The sequence below is a fragment of the Miscanthus floridulus genome, chromosome 14, assembly GCF_019320115.1.
Source record: "Miscanthus floridulus cultivar M001 chromosome 14, ASM1932011v1, whole genome shotgun sequence".
Classification (NCBI taxonomy): domain Eukaryota; kingdom Viridiplantae; phylum Streptophyta; class Magnoliopsida; order Poales; family Poaceae; genus Miscanthus; species Miscanthus floridulus.
The window spans coordinates 15,617,463-15,636,694 of record NC_089593.1 but is presented as its reverse complement, the minus strand read 5'-3'; the positions used below and the strand labels follow the sequence as shown (position 1 = coordinate 15,636,694).

The window sequence follows — 19,232 nt, the reverse complement described above, 5'->3', positions numbered from 1 at the left end:
ACAGCCAAGGGCTCAAATGTTCCCAAATCCTTGCCTATTGTTAGTCACCCTCCTAGGCAAACTACACCATCAAGGTCAGGTGTCAAAAGAATAAGCAGACTGCACAAAAGCTCCTATTGTCAAAAGAAGAGAGAGTGGGTGAGGGGGGTGGAGGAACTATACATCTCTACAGTCAACGCCCTCCTGGCCTTCTAGCCCTTCATGTGTAGTGGAACTACACGTAGTAGTTTTTGGCCAGGAAGGTCCTAAGCCAAACGGCCCTATGGGCATCACTCATGTTCACAAAGCCCCTGCCTTAGGCCTTGTTGTCCAGGAGGAAGGTGTAGGCAACAATAAGTGCCTCCTCACTGAAGCCAGGCATCTCCATCACAGCAAGGTACAGATTAGCATCAACATGGGCAGGTCCAGTCTCCCTAAGAGCATTGGCCACATTGTTCACAGCATCTGACATGTTAGTCAACATGAGCATCTCCTCCTCAGAGAAGTTCCCTCTCTTCCTCTTTGGGCCAGCAGTTGAGGAGGTAGGAAGCAGTTCAGTGGCCTTGCTATCCCCTCCCTATTCACTGGGAACTATGGTGTGGGTCAAAGGAGGACCATCAGCCTTGGCACCAACACTGTCAGCCTGGTTCTGCCCTAAGGCTTCACCAGACCCAAGTGCAAACTTGCCTGTGGCCATGGCATTAGCAAAGATAGCCTCCATCTCAGTGTAGAACCTAATAGGGCAGCTAAAAAACTCTGCGTCTTTAGGATGGTCCTGCAGGGTTGGGCAAATGTAGTTTAAGAAAGGCAAATGTAGGTAGTCAAGGCAAAGACGAGATCAAATTGCTACCTTGCAGTGGCCAAGGTAGTGCTCTTGCTCAAGCATGATAGCATGAGCCTGGTCATCCCAAAGAGCACCACTAAGGTCCTTCAGCTTGCTCACCCTAGCCCATTTCTGCCTCCACTTCCTCAAGTGGTTGTACACTTGAGTTGGGCTAACAACCTCCCCACAGAACAGCTTGAGGGCTTTGGCCACAGAATTCATATCTTTGTCCTTGAAAACCTTGTCAGGCCTGCTACCATCACTAACAAGGGCAGCCATCCTCCTTAGCACAAAGCCAGAGGTGGTGTTGGTCCACCTCATTGCCCTCACAGCCCCATTCCCAGCCACAGGAGCAGCAACATCTACAGGGTTTGCTGCACCTGGAGCAGCACCAGCACCAGCTGCAACAGGGGCAGCAGCACTAGCACCAGCACTAGCTACAATAGGGGCAGGACCACCATTGATGAGCTGCTCCATCACTGAAGTACCAGCAACAAACCCACCCTCAAATGCACGTGAATCCATCCTAGGGCTGGCATGTAATGAAATCAACAACAGAATGAATCAAGAATAGACTGACAGCAATATTAACAGTTGCATGAATAAACAACAGACTGACAGATTATGAAGAACAGAATGATTCAAGAATAGACTGACAGTAAGATTAACAACAACAGAATGGCGTGTGAAAAAGTTTCTCCTTCCCGCTAGAGCCCGCGCGAGCCACCCCGCCGCAGCCCAAAATCGCCTACGTGCGCCGCCACGAGCTCGGCTCCAAAGAAACGAGGGTGTTGATCGTTTCCAGAGGGCCAAGCGGAGAGGGCATTTTTGGCTCTGGGAAGCCAGGCTCACTCGCGGGCCACGACCACAAACATGGCAAGTTGCAGCCCACGGGCACAGCCGGGCCTTCGGGCCAGGGTCGCAAACGCACCCTTAAGGTGACCGTGCTTATGGAGATGCTGTCCTTCACTGATCTTGAGCAGGGGCGTTGCCCAACATGACATTGAGTGGCAACTAGTGGGGGAGGGACAATATCCTACATTGATCTGGAGTACAGGCATCGTCCAACATGGCAGTGAGTGCCAACCAGTGGCGGAGGGAGGGGGCAAAAGAGCCCCCCTAAATCCGTACACTTGATACTAAAATTTAAAAATTCAACCAAATTTTGAGAAAATTTATATTGTTGATCTAAAAGAAGGAAAAAATTACATTATGGTTGTGCATTTGTCGCCAAGGCCAGCGGGCAAGATCTCTTTTAAGAATGAGTCCACTATTGGTCTACCATCATGAGAATTTTGGATCAAGTGTCATATTTTGACAAATAAAATGGAACATGCGGCACTTTCTGCAAAACAAATTCGAATTAGACCATTGGACTATCCATTAAAAATATTATCAATTGTAATTAAAGTTGAGGACATTACAATAATTACCAAATCTATAAAATTCACCGGAACATATTCAGGTTTACATATACCACAAAAATATTTCCTACAGGTCCAACTGAACGCTGATCTTGTGAGATTGAGATAAAAAAATACAAAATTAACTTATAATGTCAGGATGAGAAATTGGGCAGCCAACGATATTAGTATATTACTACACTGTCATAAATCATGTTGAGGGGACTCGTTTCAACCACATCAGCTATATTCTAAATAAATCATGTTGAGCGGACTCACTTCAACCACATCAGCTATATTCTAAAAACATGTATAGTAACAAACAAAGCATTACTGATATTCACATACTACAGTTATGGCAGACAATGCGTTGTAGCTGCCAGTAGGGGGTAACCCCTCCAGTTTCATAAAAAAAATGTGTTGTAGTTACTCAAGTTTGCCAAATCGACAAGATCTAAATTTGGTAAGGAAATATTTGTTTTCACATGTTTGGAGTTGTATGCTTGGCAGAATGGTACGGTAGGTGATAATATGCACAACTAAAGAGAATCAGGTAATCATCTATCAACAATCGTAATTTAATAACAATGGAAGTGAAATAATATTTTACACTAAAAAGGTAGACTTATTCGGTAGATAAGAACAAAATAGGTTGTTTATGAAAAACTACAGTGGCTGCCCGGAGTGAGTATGCAACATGCATGCGCTTTGTGGCTGGCAGGTGGCCGGTTGGTTGTGGCGCTAGGTATGGTGGCCACTAGTAGAGAAACGGCTTTTGATCCACTTTGAAATTTGGCTATAAAGCCGGTATTTTTCGCGTCCAGGACTAGAGAGACCTTTAGTCTCGGTTTGTAGCTCCAACCGAGACTAAAGGTCCCTGCCCAACGGGTACTGCGATAGGCTTTTGCTGCAGGGGACCTTTAGTCCCGGTTGGAGCTACCAACCGGGACTAAAGGTTAACTTTTACTCCTGGTTGGTCCCTCCAACCGGGAGTAAAAGTCTACTCCCGGCTGGAGGCTCCGTCCGGGACTAGAAAGGGACCTTTAGTCCCGGTTGGTGTCTCCAACCGGGACTAAAGGCCCCCCCCTATATACCACTTCTTCCTCTCCGAGCCCGAGCCACTTCGACCTCAGTGTTCTTGCTTCATCGCTGGCCTCTCTTCTTCCTTATCGTTGGTAATCACAAGATTTCGTCGATTGCTCCATCGATTCTTTGGTTCTAAAGGTTACCAACTTTATACTCTCATGTTTCATCAGTAGCTTATCTCATTTTGTGGACTAGATATATGTGGTTTTTATGGTGGATTTTTTTATTTGTAAGCTTTTTAAGCTCAAAACCACTTTAAAGTTTTCATATTTGGATGAAGGAATGTTAAAGTAGTTATTCAAAACTAGTATTCAGCTTTCATTTCTAGCATGCATAGCACACTTTATGGTTTAGAGATATAGAGAATTTTAGAGTCTTTTTTAATTTTATTTGTTTATAAAATGAGAAATTTATATTATATTAAAAATGATTATAGAGAGTATATGGCAACTGCTTTTGGGTCCTCAGCCTCTCATCGGGTTCCAAAGCGACTGAGGCCAGACCTCTCTCTCATTGCATGCAGCAAGTGTGAGGAGAAGATTGTGATGGAGTACCGGGTGAGGAAGAAGTGTCCCAACAAGGGCCGTATCTTCTACAAGTGTCCGGTTCGCAATGTGAGTTATTTTGTCACATTTGATGATTATGGTTAATTTATACTTATTTTCATGATGATTGTGATTAAAGTTCTAATTTTTTATTTTAATTTTAGTGAGATGGCACTGGATGTTCAGGCTGGTACTGGGAGGAAGAGTATGTTGAACACGTGCAAAACTCTCTTACACAGGCGGCTACGGCGGCTGATGAGGCAGTGATCCTGCGGAAGAAGCCCATAGATGTTGAACAAACGCATGATCTGTCTGTTTTAGTTGGGATTGGTCGCGAAATCCTTATGCTGTTGAAGTGCATTTTAGCTTTAGTTTTTTTAGTGGTAGTTGGGATTGTCTACATTGTAGCGAGACTTTCATAAATTATACCTTGTGTGGTGGCATGCATGTCGTATAATTAACTAATTATGTTCTAGGTTTTAATATGGTATGTATGTCATGTAATGCAGATAAGCCGGCATTGGATGTACAATGTTGATTGCCGCTCCCAAGAGTTCATTGAGGGCGTGCATTCTTTCTTATGTGTGGCCGAGGCAAACAAACACGATGGTTTCATGTGCTGCCCATGTGCCATATGTAAGAATTTGAAGGAATGTGCTAGCTCAAGGAGTCTTCATTCACACTTGTTGAAGTCGGGTTTCATGCCAAACTATATTTGTTGGACGAAGCACGGAGAAACCGGGGTTGTAATGGAAGAAGGTGAAGAAGAACAATGGGACGATGATGACATTATTGCTGAATATGGTGCCTTCAATGATACTACAATGGGGGAAGCTAAAGAAGAGGTAGGGGAAGAAGATGAGCCCGCTGATGATCTTGGTCAGGCCATTCGTGACGCACAAAGAGAATGCGAAAGTGAAAAGAAGAAGATCAAGTTCGAGCGCATGCTAGAGGATCACAAGAAATTGCTATACCCAACTTGTAATGCGGGGCAGAAAAAGTTGGGTACCACACTGGAATTGCTGCAATGGAAGGCAAAGAATGGTATATCTGACAAGGGATTTGGGGAGTTACTAAAAATCCAAAAGAAGATGCTTCCGAAGGATAACGAATTGCCCGCCACTACGTACGAAGCAAAATAGGTAGTCTGCCCTTTGGGATTAGAAATCCAGAAGATACATGCATGTCCTAATGACTACATCCTCTACCATGGCGAGGAGTACGAGAAGTTAGATGCATGCCTGGTATGTCATGCATCACGGTATAAGATCAGGCAAGATGACCCTGGTGATGTTGAGGGCGAATGTCCAATGAAGAAAATCCCTACCAAGATTATGTGGTATGCTCCTATAATACCACGCTTGAAACATTTATTCAGAAACAAAGACCATGCAAAGTTATTGCGATGGCACAAAAAAGACCGTAAGGTAGACAATATGTTGAGACACCCTGTTGATGGGTCCTAGTGGAGAGCAATCGATAGAGAATTCCTGGAGTTTGCAAATGACGCAAGAAATTTAAGGTTTGCTTTAAGTACGGATGGTATGAATCCTTTCAGGGAGCAGAGCAGTAGTCATAGCACTTGGCCTGTTACTCTATGTATCTACAACCTTCTTCCCTGGTTATGCATGAAGCGTAAGTTTATTATGATGCCAGTGCTCATCCAAGGCCCAAGGCAACCTAGCAACGACATTGATGTGTACCTGAGGCCACTAGTTGAAGAATTTCTACTTTTGTGGAATAGACCAGGTGTACATGTGTGGGATGAGCACAAACAGGAGCACTTTGACCTGCGAGTATTGTTGTTCATAACAATCAATGATTGGCCTGCTCTAAGTAATCTTTCAGGACAATCAAACAAGGGATATAATGCATGCATGCATTGTTTCAATAACATTAAAGGTATATTCTTGAAAAAATGTCGAAAGGTCATGTACCTTGGCCATCGTCGATTTCTTCCTGTGAATCACCCCCTAAGAAAGAAAGGTAAGCATTTTAAAGGTAAGGCAGACCACCAGACCAAGCCGGGCAACCGAACTGGTGAGGATGTACTCAATATGGTCAAGGATGTGAAAGTAGTATTTAGAAAGGCACATGGTAGCGAACCTGTTCTGAACGACGCCGACGGTCACGCACCCATGTGGAAGAAGAAGTCCATATTTTGAGAGCTACCCTATTGGCAAGTCCTAGAGGTCCATAGAGTGATCGACATGATGCACCTAACAAAGAATCTTTGTGTGAACCTGCTAGGCTTCATGGGTGTGTATGGGAAGCCTAAGGACACACTTGAAGCACGACAGGACCTACAGTGTTTGAAAGAACGAGACAACCAACATCCAGAGAAGACAGATGATGGACGCCATTACTTAAGTCCTGCTAGCTACACTCTTAGTAAAGAAGAGAAGGAAATCATGTTTGAATGCCAAGCAAGCATCAAGGTACCATCTAGATTCTCCTCGAATATAAAGGGTATAATAAATGTGCCAGAGAAGAAATTCCTAAACTTAAAGTCCCATGACTACCACGTGCTCATGACGTAATTGCTTCTAGTTGCATTAAGAGGAATTCTACCTCCAAATGTACGTCTAGCCACCGTGAAGCTATGTGCATTCCTCAATGCAATTTCTCAGAAGGCAATTGATCCAATGGATCTAGCTAAACTACAGAATGATATGGTTCAATGTCTTGTCAGCTTTGAGTTGGTGTTGCCTCCTTCCTTCTTTAATATCATGACACACCTCCTAGTTCACCTAGTCAAGGAGATTAGCATTCTCGGTCCTGTGTTCCTGCACAACATGTTTCCCTTTGAGAGGTTCATGGGAGTCCTAAAGAAATATATTCACAACCGTGCTCGGCCAGAAGGAAGCATCGCCAAGGGCTATGGAACAGAGGAGGTCATTGAGTTTTGTGTTGACTTTATTCCCGACCTTGACCCGATTGGTGTTCCTGAATCGCGACACGAGGGGAGACTAAGTGGAAAGGGGACACTAGGGAAGAAAACATATATTGGTACGTAGGACAATTATTTTAATAAAGCACACTACACAGTTCTGCAAAACTCCTCCTTGGTGGATCTATATATCGAGACACATAAAGAGTTGCTCCGATCCGAGTTTCTAGAGAAGTCTGAAGCTTGGATTACGTGTCAGCACATGGAAACTTTCAGCGATTGGTTGTGAAAAGAATGTCAGGGTGATGAGAGTATTGATGGGCAATTGTATTTGTTGTCTAGCAGCCATCGTGGCATATCCTCACATACAAAGGATACGAGATAAATGGAAATACATTTTACATAGTAGCCCAAGATAAAAGGAGCACCAACTAAAATAGTGGTGTCCGCATAGATGCCACCGACCCTAATGGAAATAAGCAAACATATTATGGCCGCATAGAGGAGATATGAGAACTAAACTATGCACCTACTTTTAAGGTACCTTTGTTCAAGTGCCAATGGGTAAAGGCGACTGGAGGCGGGGTAGCAGTCGACAACCAGTATGGAATGACAACCGTGGACCTCAACAATATTGGGTACAAAGACGAACCGTTCGTCCTTACCAAGGATGTGAATCAGGTGTTCTATGTCAAGGACATGTCTACAAAACCGAAGAGAGAGAAAAACAACAACGACCCAATCAGTGAGCCAAAGCGCCACATAGTTCTTTCAGGGAAAAGAAACATCGTCGGAATTGAAGACAAGTCAGACATATCAGAAGATTATGAAAAGGATGACCGAATTCCACCCTTCACAGTGAACAAAGACTCAAGCATCCAGCTAAATGATGAGGACACTCTATGGTTACGGCGCGATCATAACCAAGGGATATACGTTAAGAAGAAGTTCACTACTGTGCCTACTTGATATATATAGTGATGTTTAATAGTGTGTATTAGAGGTATTATATAATAATTATGAATTCAGAGATGTTTATTAGGTGTTTCCTTTTTTTCTATGTTCAGATTAAATTTGTGTTTGATGGTGGGATTTTCATGTCGCACAAAGCAAAAAGCAAAAGCAATGCATCTGATGTGAAAAAATTAGTGAAAAAATTGTTTTAGTCCCGGCTTGATATGGTGATGTATTAGACCTATTATGTAATAATTGTGACTTTAGACTTTTTTGTCGTGTTTTCATATTTTCTACAGTTTAAATGAATTTTCAACGTCAATAAGATGTGAAAACTAATTTCCTGTCGAAAAGCAATAGTTTTAATGATTTTAATTAAGTAGTACATTTTTGCATGGTGAAAATTATGATTATTATTTACACTATGTTAAATTTTTATATGGTAAAACAAAAGAGTTTAGGTTACAGATTTTTCTTATGTACAATAATGCAAAACCAGGTCTAGGAATTCTTTTTGTAATTTTTTTGCTAATATTTTATTTACTAGGCAATTAACAACTCTCTGCATATTTATATAAAAGAAATATATAAAAAAGAAAAAACTTCTAGAAACCGGCGGGAAGCCAAACTACAGCTCACCTTTACTCCCGGGTTGATCAACCACCCAGGACTAAAGATGGGCTGTGTTTTCGCGGCCTGCCAAAATTCTCTTTACTCCCGGGCCGTGGCTGCACCCGGGACTAAAGGTCAGACTTTTAGTCCCGGTTCTAACCATCACCCGGAACTAAAGGACCTTTAGTTTCGGGCTGTGGCTTTACCTAACCATTACCCGGAACTAAAGGACCTTTAGTCCCGGGCTATGGCTTCACCCGGGACTAAAGGTCCCCCTATATAGCACCTCCTCTCTTTCCCCTCCATCATCTCTTGTTCTTCGCCGAGAGCCACCGCGCCACCACTGCTCCTCATCACCTCCAGCACCACCTCCACACATGCGCACCTCTCTCGCCGTCTCTACCGGCGGCCCGGCTCACGCCTCTCCCATCCGAGCGCGATGCACAGATCCAAATCCACCACCATCGTCCTCGCCCACACCAAGATCTGATCTGGAACCGCCTTCGTTGTCGTCGTCCACGCGCGTGCCTACCTCCGGCACTGCCTCGTCACACGCGCGCTTCGTCCCCAGCCCGCACGGGCGTGCCTCCTCTCTCTGGCTAGCCGCTCGTCTTCATCCTCGCCGAAGTGCCTCGTCCTCGTCATCACCGCCTTGTCACTCACGCGTCGTCCCTGGCTCCATGCGCACGCGTTCATCGCCGCGCGCTCATCGTCTCCCTCGCTGGAGCGCGTCTTCCACGTCTCATCATCTCTGATCGACGATCTAGCACTGCCTCGTCTCCATGCCATCCTCACTGGATCTATGCTGTAGTATAACATGTATGATTACTTTAACTGAAGGTTTTGTAGCTAACGCAAATGTCCTTCTAAATTCTGGTTCCTAGAGCATTGCTGGGTATGGCAGAGCGATGTTGACAAGGCATTGACTAGTCTCCGGGCTTAGGTTTAGGTTTAGGTGCTTAATTTGTCTGATTACATGTGGGTATTTGGACTAGTTACATGTTTGTGAAACTGCTTTCACTGCTGGCATCACTTCTTTGGCATTCCATTGTCGCCTTTGGCAAAATGTGAATTTGACGCCATTGTATTTGTTGAGCTTGATCCAAATTACTATTTGTCAAAATCTCATGGTGTGCCGCTGCAGTCTGATCATGGTAAACAGTGGAACTCGTGTATATAGTGTTCTAATTTGTTTTGAGAGTCACCTAGCAATCGTGTGTTACAAATGACATGGCATCCTTGTCGCATGGCTTGACAATAATAGTTCTTAGTTCTAGAAACTAGAGTTTCCGACAAACTGGATACAAACTGGATTTCTTAGCGAAAATTGGATTTTTCGATGAACCAGATATCCTAGCTAAGATTGAATATTTCTAACTAGTTACCGTTTCAATGAGCTTGTAATGAATAAACTTCCGTTATCAGTTACTCAACAATTGCGCATTATAAATGACATGTCATCCTTGTCGCATTATAAACTTCCGTTATCAGTTACTCAACAACATGCCACCGTCGTTCACGCGTGCCGTATGTCAGCATCCTCTCCTTCCTCATCCTCACCGGAGTTGACGAGTATATTGTGTATATATGTGTGTGATATAATGATGATCATGTTGTACATGTATGTGAGTGATGATCAGTAAATTGTGTGTGTAAGTGAGTGAGTCAGAGTGAGTGAGTGTGTGTGTGATGTGCATATTTTTTTGGCATAGAAAAAATAGAAAAATAGATAGAGCACATGACTCAGAGTGAGTTATGGTTTGGAGACTTAAATTTTGAGTGTAGTTATTTAATTAATTTTAAGCACATGACCCGATCTATTTTATAGATATATGGTTTTTATTTTTTATTGATATATCTAGTGGTGTAAAAGCTAGATGGCTGTCCCGAGAAACAACATGGATGAAGAAATGATGGATATTATCAACACCGGCACTCAATTTGCCGATGGTGACCAGCAGGATGTAGATGACGAGAGTCAATACCTGGCACTTGAAAATAACCAAGAAAATATTGTACAAAAAAATACTGGCGAGGTATATATATTTATATATATTTGAATATTATATATATATATATTTGAATATCTATCACCTATTATGTGTACACATGATATTTATTTATTCTTTTTTTATACGTAGCTCTCTGGATCGACGACCACAACGGCGAAAAGCAAAAATATTCGAGGCCCGAAAAAGCCATTGGAGGGGCGCTACATAATATCGGAATTCAATATTGAGACAGGCGAACCACTTGGTCCACATGTAAGAAAATTCGTGCAACACTGTAGGTGCCTTATAAGGGATAGACTTCCGATCAGTGCCCATGAATGGAAACAAAAGATCAACGAGCCTCATGTTAGTTTTGTCTCTGATCTTGATAAGAATTTGATTTAGGATGATATCCTTCAATATTTCACGTTGCAAGCGGATGATTATGATGATTTCAACGATGATGAATTGAAGGAGCTAGTTCGAAAGTGGGCTATGAAGAAGATGACCACACAATTCTAGACTTGGAAGAAATCCCTATACGCGAAATACGTCAAGAAGAACCTAACACCCAATTTCAATACTAGGGGCCCGCTCGTGAAGTTGAGGCCCTACTAGAATGATTTTGTACAGTACAAGACATCAAAAGAGGGTGAGGAATGGGTGAGAAGGAACCAAAAGAATGCCCGACAGAAGGTATACCACCTTGGCATGGGATCAGGTGGCTACGCGACTACCATTCCCAAGTGGGAAAAAATGAAAGCGGACATTCTTGCCAAGGGTATCACACCAGAATCACTCAATTGGCCTAAACGCGCGAAGAATTAGTTTTTCGCTCATGGGGGAAGACTGGACCTAGAGATCAAGAAGCTGGTTCATGGCCCAAAACTCGAAAGAGCAACACAAAGATTTTCTTATGCTCCACAAGTTAAAGCTATTGGTGCGTTCAGACCCAATAGAGAGAAGGATAAACTGATGTATGCCATCGGGACTGCTGAACACAGTGGCCGAACGGGAGGTTTAGGATGGAACATTTCTTGGGAGCATGGTTTCCCTAACGACAGAGATACCTATAGAAGCCGGCAGAGAAGGAAGGATGAGGAAGCAGCGTGGATCAGTAGGCTGGAGGAATATGTTCATGAGTCACGGGAGGCGTTGTTTCAAGCACAGGAGCGTGAAAAAGACATGCAAGCTAGAATGCAGGATGAAATTATAAAGCAAGTGCAAATAGCAATGAGTGCCCAAAGGCAGGCATTAGATCCAGGAATCAACATTAATATTAGCCCCCTGATCAGTTGAAAAGCAGCTGCGCTTCCACGGAGTTGCCAAATCAAGATGACGCAATGCTACATTTCCCTGTGGATGACATCACTGCACCGTTTACATCATGTGAGCTACATATTCCAAAAGAGAATGCCACAATCATGGTGGCTCTCGATGTTTTTTCTCCTCTAGATCCTACCAAGACACCAAGAATCCATGGGGCAATAATACCACCTGGATATATTAGTGTCTCAGTGGATAAAGTTAACAAAGGTTTTAGTGATCTGGCTCTTCACATTCCAGGAGGTGATGGGGAGAAGACTCTAGGAGAAGCATAGAAGACATTCATACTATGGCGCAAGCGCTATATCATTATTTTCGGGGTCTCTAGTCCACCACCGCTTCCTCAACTGTCAGACAATAGGTGCGGACAAAAGTGAACGAAACACTTTTTTCACTAATTTTCTATTGACATACATGATTAATAATAACAATTTCTTATACCTAATTATTCTTTTTTATACTCACACAGAAGGGCTTTCGCCAACCTAAGTCCAATTATTCAATCTCCAACTCATCATAGTGCTCCGGGCAATCAGGTGGCAACGCCGCCACCTCTAAGGAGGTCTCCAACGTCTCCAAGGAGGTCTCCAACGCCTCCAAGGAGGTCTCCAATAGCTGCCCCGCCTTCCTTGATGACTAAGAAGCAGCCAGCTCCTAAGAGGTCCGCCCCGCAAACGAAGCCATTGGCCCACCAGCCGGCAAAGAAGAAAGCCTGCTCTAATCCAGTTATTCCCCAAAAACTGTCTTACAAGAAAAGTAAAAAGGAATTAAATGTTGCAGTACAAAAAGATGTGAACATTTTCTTCGAAAAAATAAGAAAGCAACGAGAAGCGAGGGAGAAATCGGAGAAACCGTACTTTTACCTACCTCTAGATCTTCTAAGAAAGAAGGTGGACCAAAAAAGCGGGAATCTCAAAAGACCCTGCCAAAATCGGACTACGACCGCTCTCTCACCAAGTCATTTGAGGCGGCGTAGAAAAAGACTAGAGCAGGGAAAGGTGTTGCACAACTCGGACAACAATCGCAACAATCAGTCCCCCCTCTTGTCATTCGTAATGAATATGGTTCAAACTTAGACTTACTGGACGTCGATTTTGAGGACCTGGCTTGGTTTTACAAGGATACCGATTTGGACCTTGCCCAAGTGCTCGCTGAAGGACCATCTGCTTCGAAAGTGGATCCTTGGAAGAAATTTGAACATGAAAAGAGTCTATGCAACCCTGAGGCCTTAGGTGAACTGGGTACGCAAATGTACCTGCTAAACAAGTGGTACATGGCGGCGTGTGAACGGGGAGAGACCTTTGTTTCTGTTAGAGTTAGAAACCAACATTACTTCCGTGGCGATGACGTTATATATGTCGAGTTTTTAGGATTACACCGACTATGCCACCTGTACTCTCTCGACAAAAGTCTCATTAGCTGCTATTGTCTGTAAGTGTGATTATTTTCTACTATTAGAGTGTATATATATAAAGCTACATGTATATATATAAATTATATATCCTCACACTATATTTTTATATATGCAGATATAAGATGACATAACTCAGAAAGAGAAAGGATAATGATATTGGTTTCGTTGATCCAAATGTCGTATTCAAACATCCTAATCCCCCGTCTCAATAGAAAGCTAAACTCAAGAAAAATCTTATGAGGTTCTTAGTGAACCAACAAAACAAGGACATACCCTTCCCCTACAACTTCAAGTGAGTGTTAAATAATTAATGTCGATCATATGGACATAAGCTATCTCCCATATATATATATATATATATATATATATATATATATATATATATATATATATATATATATATATATATATATATGTTGACTCTAGTTAATGTCGATCATATTTGTGTATAAAAACATATGCAGCAATCACTGGATATTGATAGTTATCGATATGGCCAATAGTCGGTTGAGCATCTTAGACTCGTTAAGAAAAGAACAGACAGAGTACCAAGACATGATAGATATTATCCAAGGGTAATTTAGTTTCTCTAGCAACTTTATATACCCGATCTCTTTACTGCAACAATTATTAAAGGTCAAATTAATTTTTTATTTTATTGAACGTAGTGTTTGAAAAGGTTTCATTGAGGAACACCACATGAAACATTGCAAAGCGCCACTGGATGTAATCACACACAAAGTAAGTACCAGCTACATTTATATATATATAATTCAATTAACACCATGCATGCTTTCAATTCACCGGATCTTTTTTCTCGTAAAAGTAGGTTCTGAAGCAAGAACAGAGGAACAACTACCGTGGATACTATGTTTGCGAGTTCATCATGGCGTACGCAAAAAGAACTCCTGAAGAGATCCTCAAAGTGCGTTCTATAAATATATTCATATATTCACAATTTCTTTTATTACTCATATATATAAGTAATCACGTGGCCAACACACACATATATATATATATATATATATATATATATACTTTTTTTTAACTTTTATTGGTTGAAGGAAAAAGTTATACGACGTGATCAACTAAAAGCAATTAAAGAGACCATAGCAGGATTTCTTAATGACCAAGTCTTAAACCTCGCCAGCGAGTTCTACAATGACGTAAACAAAACATGAAAACCAAACCAGATGGAGTGAATTTGTTATCCTAAGGATATGATAGAATATACAATGCAAGGTTTATTTGTAATATATATATATATATATATATATATATATACATATTATATGTACATAAAATAACGTACAATATATGTATATGCATGTAATATAACGTTAGTTTTATACTTTAGTTTGTACAAAATGTTCGAACATTATAAGCGTGTAGAATACGTATATTATTAGCAGCGTAGAATGCGTATTCGAAAACCTATTCGAAAACCAAATCGAATCATCAATTGAAAATAGAAACAAAAAATAAAGAAAAAAAAGAAAACATTTAGTCCCGGTTGGTACCAACCGGGACTAAAGGGCCGGCCCACGTGGCCAGGCCGGGATGCCTCTTTAGCCCCGGTTAATATTACCAACCGGGACTAAAGTCCGGACGAGAAACCGAGATTAAAGAAGGGGCCCTTTAGTCCTGCATTCGTGCTTACAGTTGGAAAATCGGGACTGAATGGTTTCCCAACCAGGAGTATAGCTCGTTTTTGTACTAGACCGGTGCCATGACATTTGGATGTACACCCGCCGACGTACGTATAACCAGTGTCTGGCAGCTGACCGGCCACTGAGTTCTGAGTCCTGACCTGCCACTCACTCTCGATGCATATATGCATATTGACCTGATACATACATGTCATGTATGTTTGCCAAAATACCTGATGTGATGAGCTTCTCCTGCACAGACACATTGCATATCTACAGGCACAGTAGTGTGCTGTGTGCAAGAAGAACTATATCTATCTATCTATCTACCTGCGTGCACGAGTGGATATCCGACCGAAAAAGTGGGCGCTCCAATGGCAGCTTTGCAAGTGGCCGACCCCTTTACTTGTTCACACTCACTCACCCACGCACGCACGGCCTGCCGGAAAAGAAGCAACGGCTGCAAAGTGTCCATGTTGCTTCTTGTCAAATACCATAATCTACAACAACATCTAGTGCAATGTTATGCTGCTTTAACCAATAAAACCCCAACCCTGCGCACTACAGCCTGTACTGCTGCTCTAAACTAGTACCAGAAACAGGGGAGCTATCTGAGATCATTTAGCTGAGCAGCAGCGGCAGCACTGATGGATCAGGATCATCACTCACTCACTCACTGTGTGCAGTACGTGTGCTTCGCCAGCTGCATCGTCTCAGTCTCAGATAAATGCATGAGATAATGGGGTGGGCACTATTGGGCATTGGCCACTCGGCCTGCACAAACCAGACGCATGCATTCCATGGGTTTCAAGTAAACTAGTGATCGCACTAGCTAGCTATACTTCTCTTTGTTTTGTAAGGGGTAGCTAGCAGAGAGGAGTCGGTTGGTTGGTACTGAAGCAAGCAAGTGGAGTGTCTGGAAATTGAATATATATGCACACTCAGACTCAGCAGCAGCCTTGGTAAGTGCAAGCACATGGTGCTTCACTTTCGTATGTAAGGAGTATGTATCATTTTGAGTTTTGACTGATCATAGCTCGAGGGCTTTCACGGATACCACAGCATCTTTGTGAAAAGGAGAAGCTTGGTATATAGGAGTAATTTTATATGCTATATGCAAACTGTTGGCCTTTTGATCATCAATCCCTTTCCTGGCTCGAGTTCCTTCCATTCACTATTCACAAACTAATGCTACTTTCTGGCTTTGTTGTTTTCCCTGGGTTATGCCGATCCGAGGGCAAAATGATATATGCACTATTCCTTCGTCTGAAAAGTATAGCCGTTTAGTGGGGCAGTGGGGCTCTGGAGGAGTTGAAGACATTTTTTTTACAGAGGAGTCGAAACAACAAAAAAAAAGTTTTTTTTCGACTCCTACTCATAAACCTAATACAAATTATTATAAAACTGTTACTAAAGCTATTTTTGTCTAACATTTTTCAAAACTTCAGCTCCACAACAGAATCTACTCTACATGAAGACTCGGAGCCCTACCTCTACATGATGCAAATACAGATACTAGGTAGTGCCCGTGTCAGTGTGTGAAATTGTGAATCATTGCCATGGCTCGCATGTGGGGACTGATCTAATCTGAGGAGGATCGGAGCATCGAATCTTTGCATGCATGTCTCTCTTTGCCGGAGCAGCTGAGAGAGAGCCTCAGACTCAGACATATGAAAATGATGAGCTGTAGCTGCACGGTGCCATCCATGGCGTTTGACTTTTTATGAGCCAGGCCAGGCCAGGCCAGCGCGCTCCGACCATCATGTGGAATCTCGGGGAGCAGCCCATACGGAGTACTAATTTACTGCTGTAGCTGCTCATAGATCGACCAAAACATTTGTTTTTTCTTGGACCAAATAAACAAATGTGTCTTGTTCTCTTGGACTATGGAGATTAGGCGAAATCATCAGGGAATCAGACAGCGGTCCGGCCGGTCGCAGACCCAAAGTCAGACAGCGAGACAGACATTATATTCATTCAGCCATACTACACCAGTTGCAACTGTGTTTTAGTTACATTATTATTATTTATATATACTAGGGTAAGTAGCTTTTAACTAAGAACAAGAAAATCACGGCCATAGAAGTTTGTAGGCAACTTGATATCGATCACAGACGCCAACCAAACCAAGGTATTAGAGCAAGGCAAACGACATGCATTAGGTATAGGGAAACACTCTCTTATGGCATATATATGGCACATATATATATATGAACAAGTGCAATGCAGCCTCACGACGCACCTTCCCAATCTTACACTGAGAAAGAGAGAGAGAGAGAGAGAGAGAGAGGATACCAAGCAAAAAAACTTGAAGAAACTGGTGGTTACCAATACCATACATGTATCAGACAGACTAGGAGGAGATGTACAGACGAGGTGACTGACTGACACACGCATATACTAGTCCTAGATGATATGGATCACGGATGATGCTAAGCACCATGACAGAAATTACAAGCTAGATATATAGCATGCATGCAGAAGGTGGATAAGTGGATTATCGATGCATGTACTAGTAGATGAGATGAGATGAGATTCCCGTGTGTCAACTTAATTTGCAGCATGTACTTTGTCCCAATACTCCCAATAAGCTAGCAGTCCCAACACCAACCAAGATAGGGAGAGGATCTGGCCGGAGCTCCGACTAGTCCCTCTGCATCCTCTAGCTTCCTCCTCATCATCATGGCTTGCCCTTGTGCTGCGTGTAGATGTAGTCGAGGTGCGCCTCGTGGAGCAGCCGCCTCTGCATGCAGTCCTCGTCGTTGCCCTCCTCGCACGCCACTGCACCCTCCTCCTCCGACTCTGCTCCCATCATCTGCAGAAGCAGAAGCAGGACATGCATGGAATGGAAGATGAGCTTTATATACAACGCATGGCTCAGACTACAAGTTCTCAACGAATTCAGTAGCTTTTCTCCTCACCTCGGACATGGAGAGCTCTTCACCATTGCCGACGCCACCTTCCTGCAGCACCACCAGGCCGCCGTCTGCACCAGCAGCAGCTTTGACACCATTCTCTGCAAACGAAAAGTTCAGATTTCAGAGACGTTAGAGCAGCTAAGGTAGGAATTAGGATCGTCAGCAAAGTGGTTCAGCTACGTGCGAGCTGAGTGAAGGCGTACCTTGGCGAACCAGAGCCGGGACAGAAGAAGGCGGCAGGAGGCGAGCCGCGGCCGCGCAGTGGAAGCAGCCGCCGACGAGGAGGAGGAGGAGGAGCAGGGCAGCAGCCGCGAGCGGCGAGGAGATGCTGCCGCAGCGCCTCATCTCTGCCGCCGTGCCCGGTTGATGAACTGATAAATGCTACTGCTGCTGCGCTTGCTGTCGAAGGGCGAGAGGATGCGTGGAGAGAGTCAGAGAGCGAGGGAGAGGCTGTGTACGAGTTGGATGGAGCTAGTAAGTGAGTGAGTGCTGGTTGGCTGGTGATCGATGGCTTAAGAATGCCTTAATTTGGTGGCCTTTGGGAGAGGGTGGTGGTGGTGCTGGACTGCTGGCTGCCGATGCCGGCAGCTGTATTTATAATGCGAAAGCTGCGAGCGAGGAGAGGCAGCACCGCAGCAGCAGGCAACTTGCAAAATCGCGACGCGCAGGCGCAGGGACGCCAGAGCACGCGCACTGGAGTCGGCAACACCACGCGTCCACACGTATAGTAGAGATTTGGAGTTTGGACGGGCGTGGTCAAACAAAAAAAAGGCTACAAGCCTGCTTGAAAAAAAAAAGTAACGGAAAACAGAAGGAAGCAAAAAAACACAGACAAAAGGTAGGTGTGAAATGGCAAAACACAAAAATAGACTCTTGCTGTGACCCCCGATTTGGATGCTCTCGAATATAAAGAACTTCTACTGCTAGATGTAGGGCTCCAATAGCCTAAACCGCTGTGTCTTCTCTGTGTTCTTGAGTCCACCGAGCCCCCGAGGACACACACTCATTGACACTCGACAAATAACAATGTTTGCCACGGTTTCGACCCCGCGACAAGAGGCAACGACTGCAAGCCTTTGTCAGAGCCCTGTCTGCAGCCTTCAAATGAACGACGAGAAGAGGAAAAAAAAGACGTTCAAAAGACTAATGCCTCACCGGAGCCGGAGAAGAACAATGGGAGGAACATTGAGGGCCCAAAGGAACCACACTAGCTCCAGAGAGCGGGGAAGACTTAACCACCTCAACGAAGGATCTGCGGCCAGATTTGGAGGAAGCCGTGGCCCAAGAGTTAGCTCCTTCTTCCAAGAAGAGCTTGTATTCGAGTTCTTTTATGGTTCGTATTCTAGATTGGGTTCATCTCTATAGTAATCAGAGGATCCAGATTGTAAACATGAAAAAGTAGGAACTAAGCGGGTGCCTTACTCCCCTTTATCTGATTAGAGCGGAAAGGGCCCGCGGAATTCTTATTGTTATAACGTGGTTTTATTCCATAATCTAGAAATTGTTCTTTTCATTCTATCACAAAATAACATAAAAACAAAACATTTGATTCTTATAAATCGATCCATATGCTCTAAATGGATAAGAGAGGTATGGATTTTCCACTCAGCGCAAATTGTATCATTTTCCATCTGTTTGGACA

The 19,232-nt window shown here is 43.4% G+C and overlaps 1 protein-coding gene and 1 pseudogene across 1 annotated transcript; both read right to left on the bottom strand.

Moving 5' to 3' along the window:
• Nucleotides 1-214: 214 nt before the first annotated feature.
• LOC136503098 (uncharacterized) lies at nucleotides 215-1,327 on the bottom strand (annotated as a pseudogene).
• A 15,510-nt stretch (nucleotides 1,328-16,837) lies between these two features.
• LOC136505722 (phytosulfokines 5-like) lies at nucleotides 16,838-18,148 on the bottom strand. Its single transcript, XM_066500864.1, has 3 exons — nucleotides 17,794-18,148; nucleotides 17,594-17,688; nucleotides 16,838-17,487 (listed from the first exon to the last, which is right to left on the bottom strand). The coding sequence occupies exons 1-3, from the start codon at nucleotides 17,933-17,935 to the stop codon at nucleotides 17,353-17,355; spliced, it is 372 nt and encodes a 123-aa protein (XP_066356961.1). The 5' UTR covers nucleotides 17,936-18,148; the 3' UTR covers nucleotides 16,838-17,352.
• Nucleotides 18,149-19,232: the final 1,084 nt, after the last annotated feature.

Excerpts from the sequence above, each read along its gene's own strand:
- LOC136505722 (XM_066500864.1), bottom strand. The coding sequence starts at position 17,935 with ATGAGGCGCTGCGGCAGCATCTCCTCGCCGCTCGCGGCTGCTGCCCTG. Across the intron at positions 17,689-17,793 it reads CCCGGCTCTGGTTCGCCAAG|AGAATGGTGTCAAAGCTGCT; the intron begins GTACGCCTTCAC and ends TTTCGTTTGCAG. Across the intron at positions 17,488-17,593 it reads AAGAGCTCTCCATGTCCGAG|ATGATGGGAGCAGAGTCGGA; the intron begins GTGAGGAGAAAA and ends CTGCTTCTGCAG.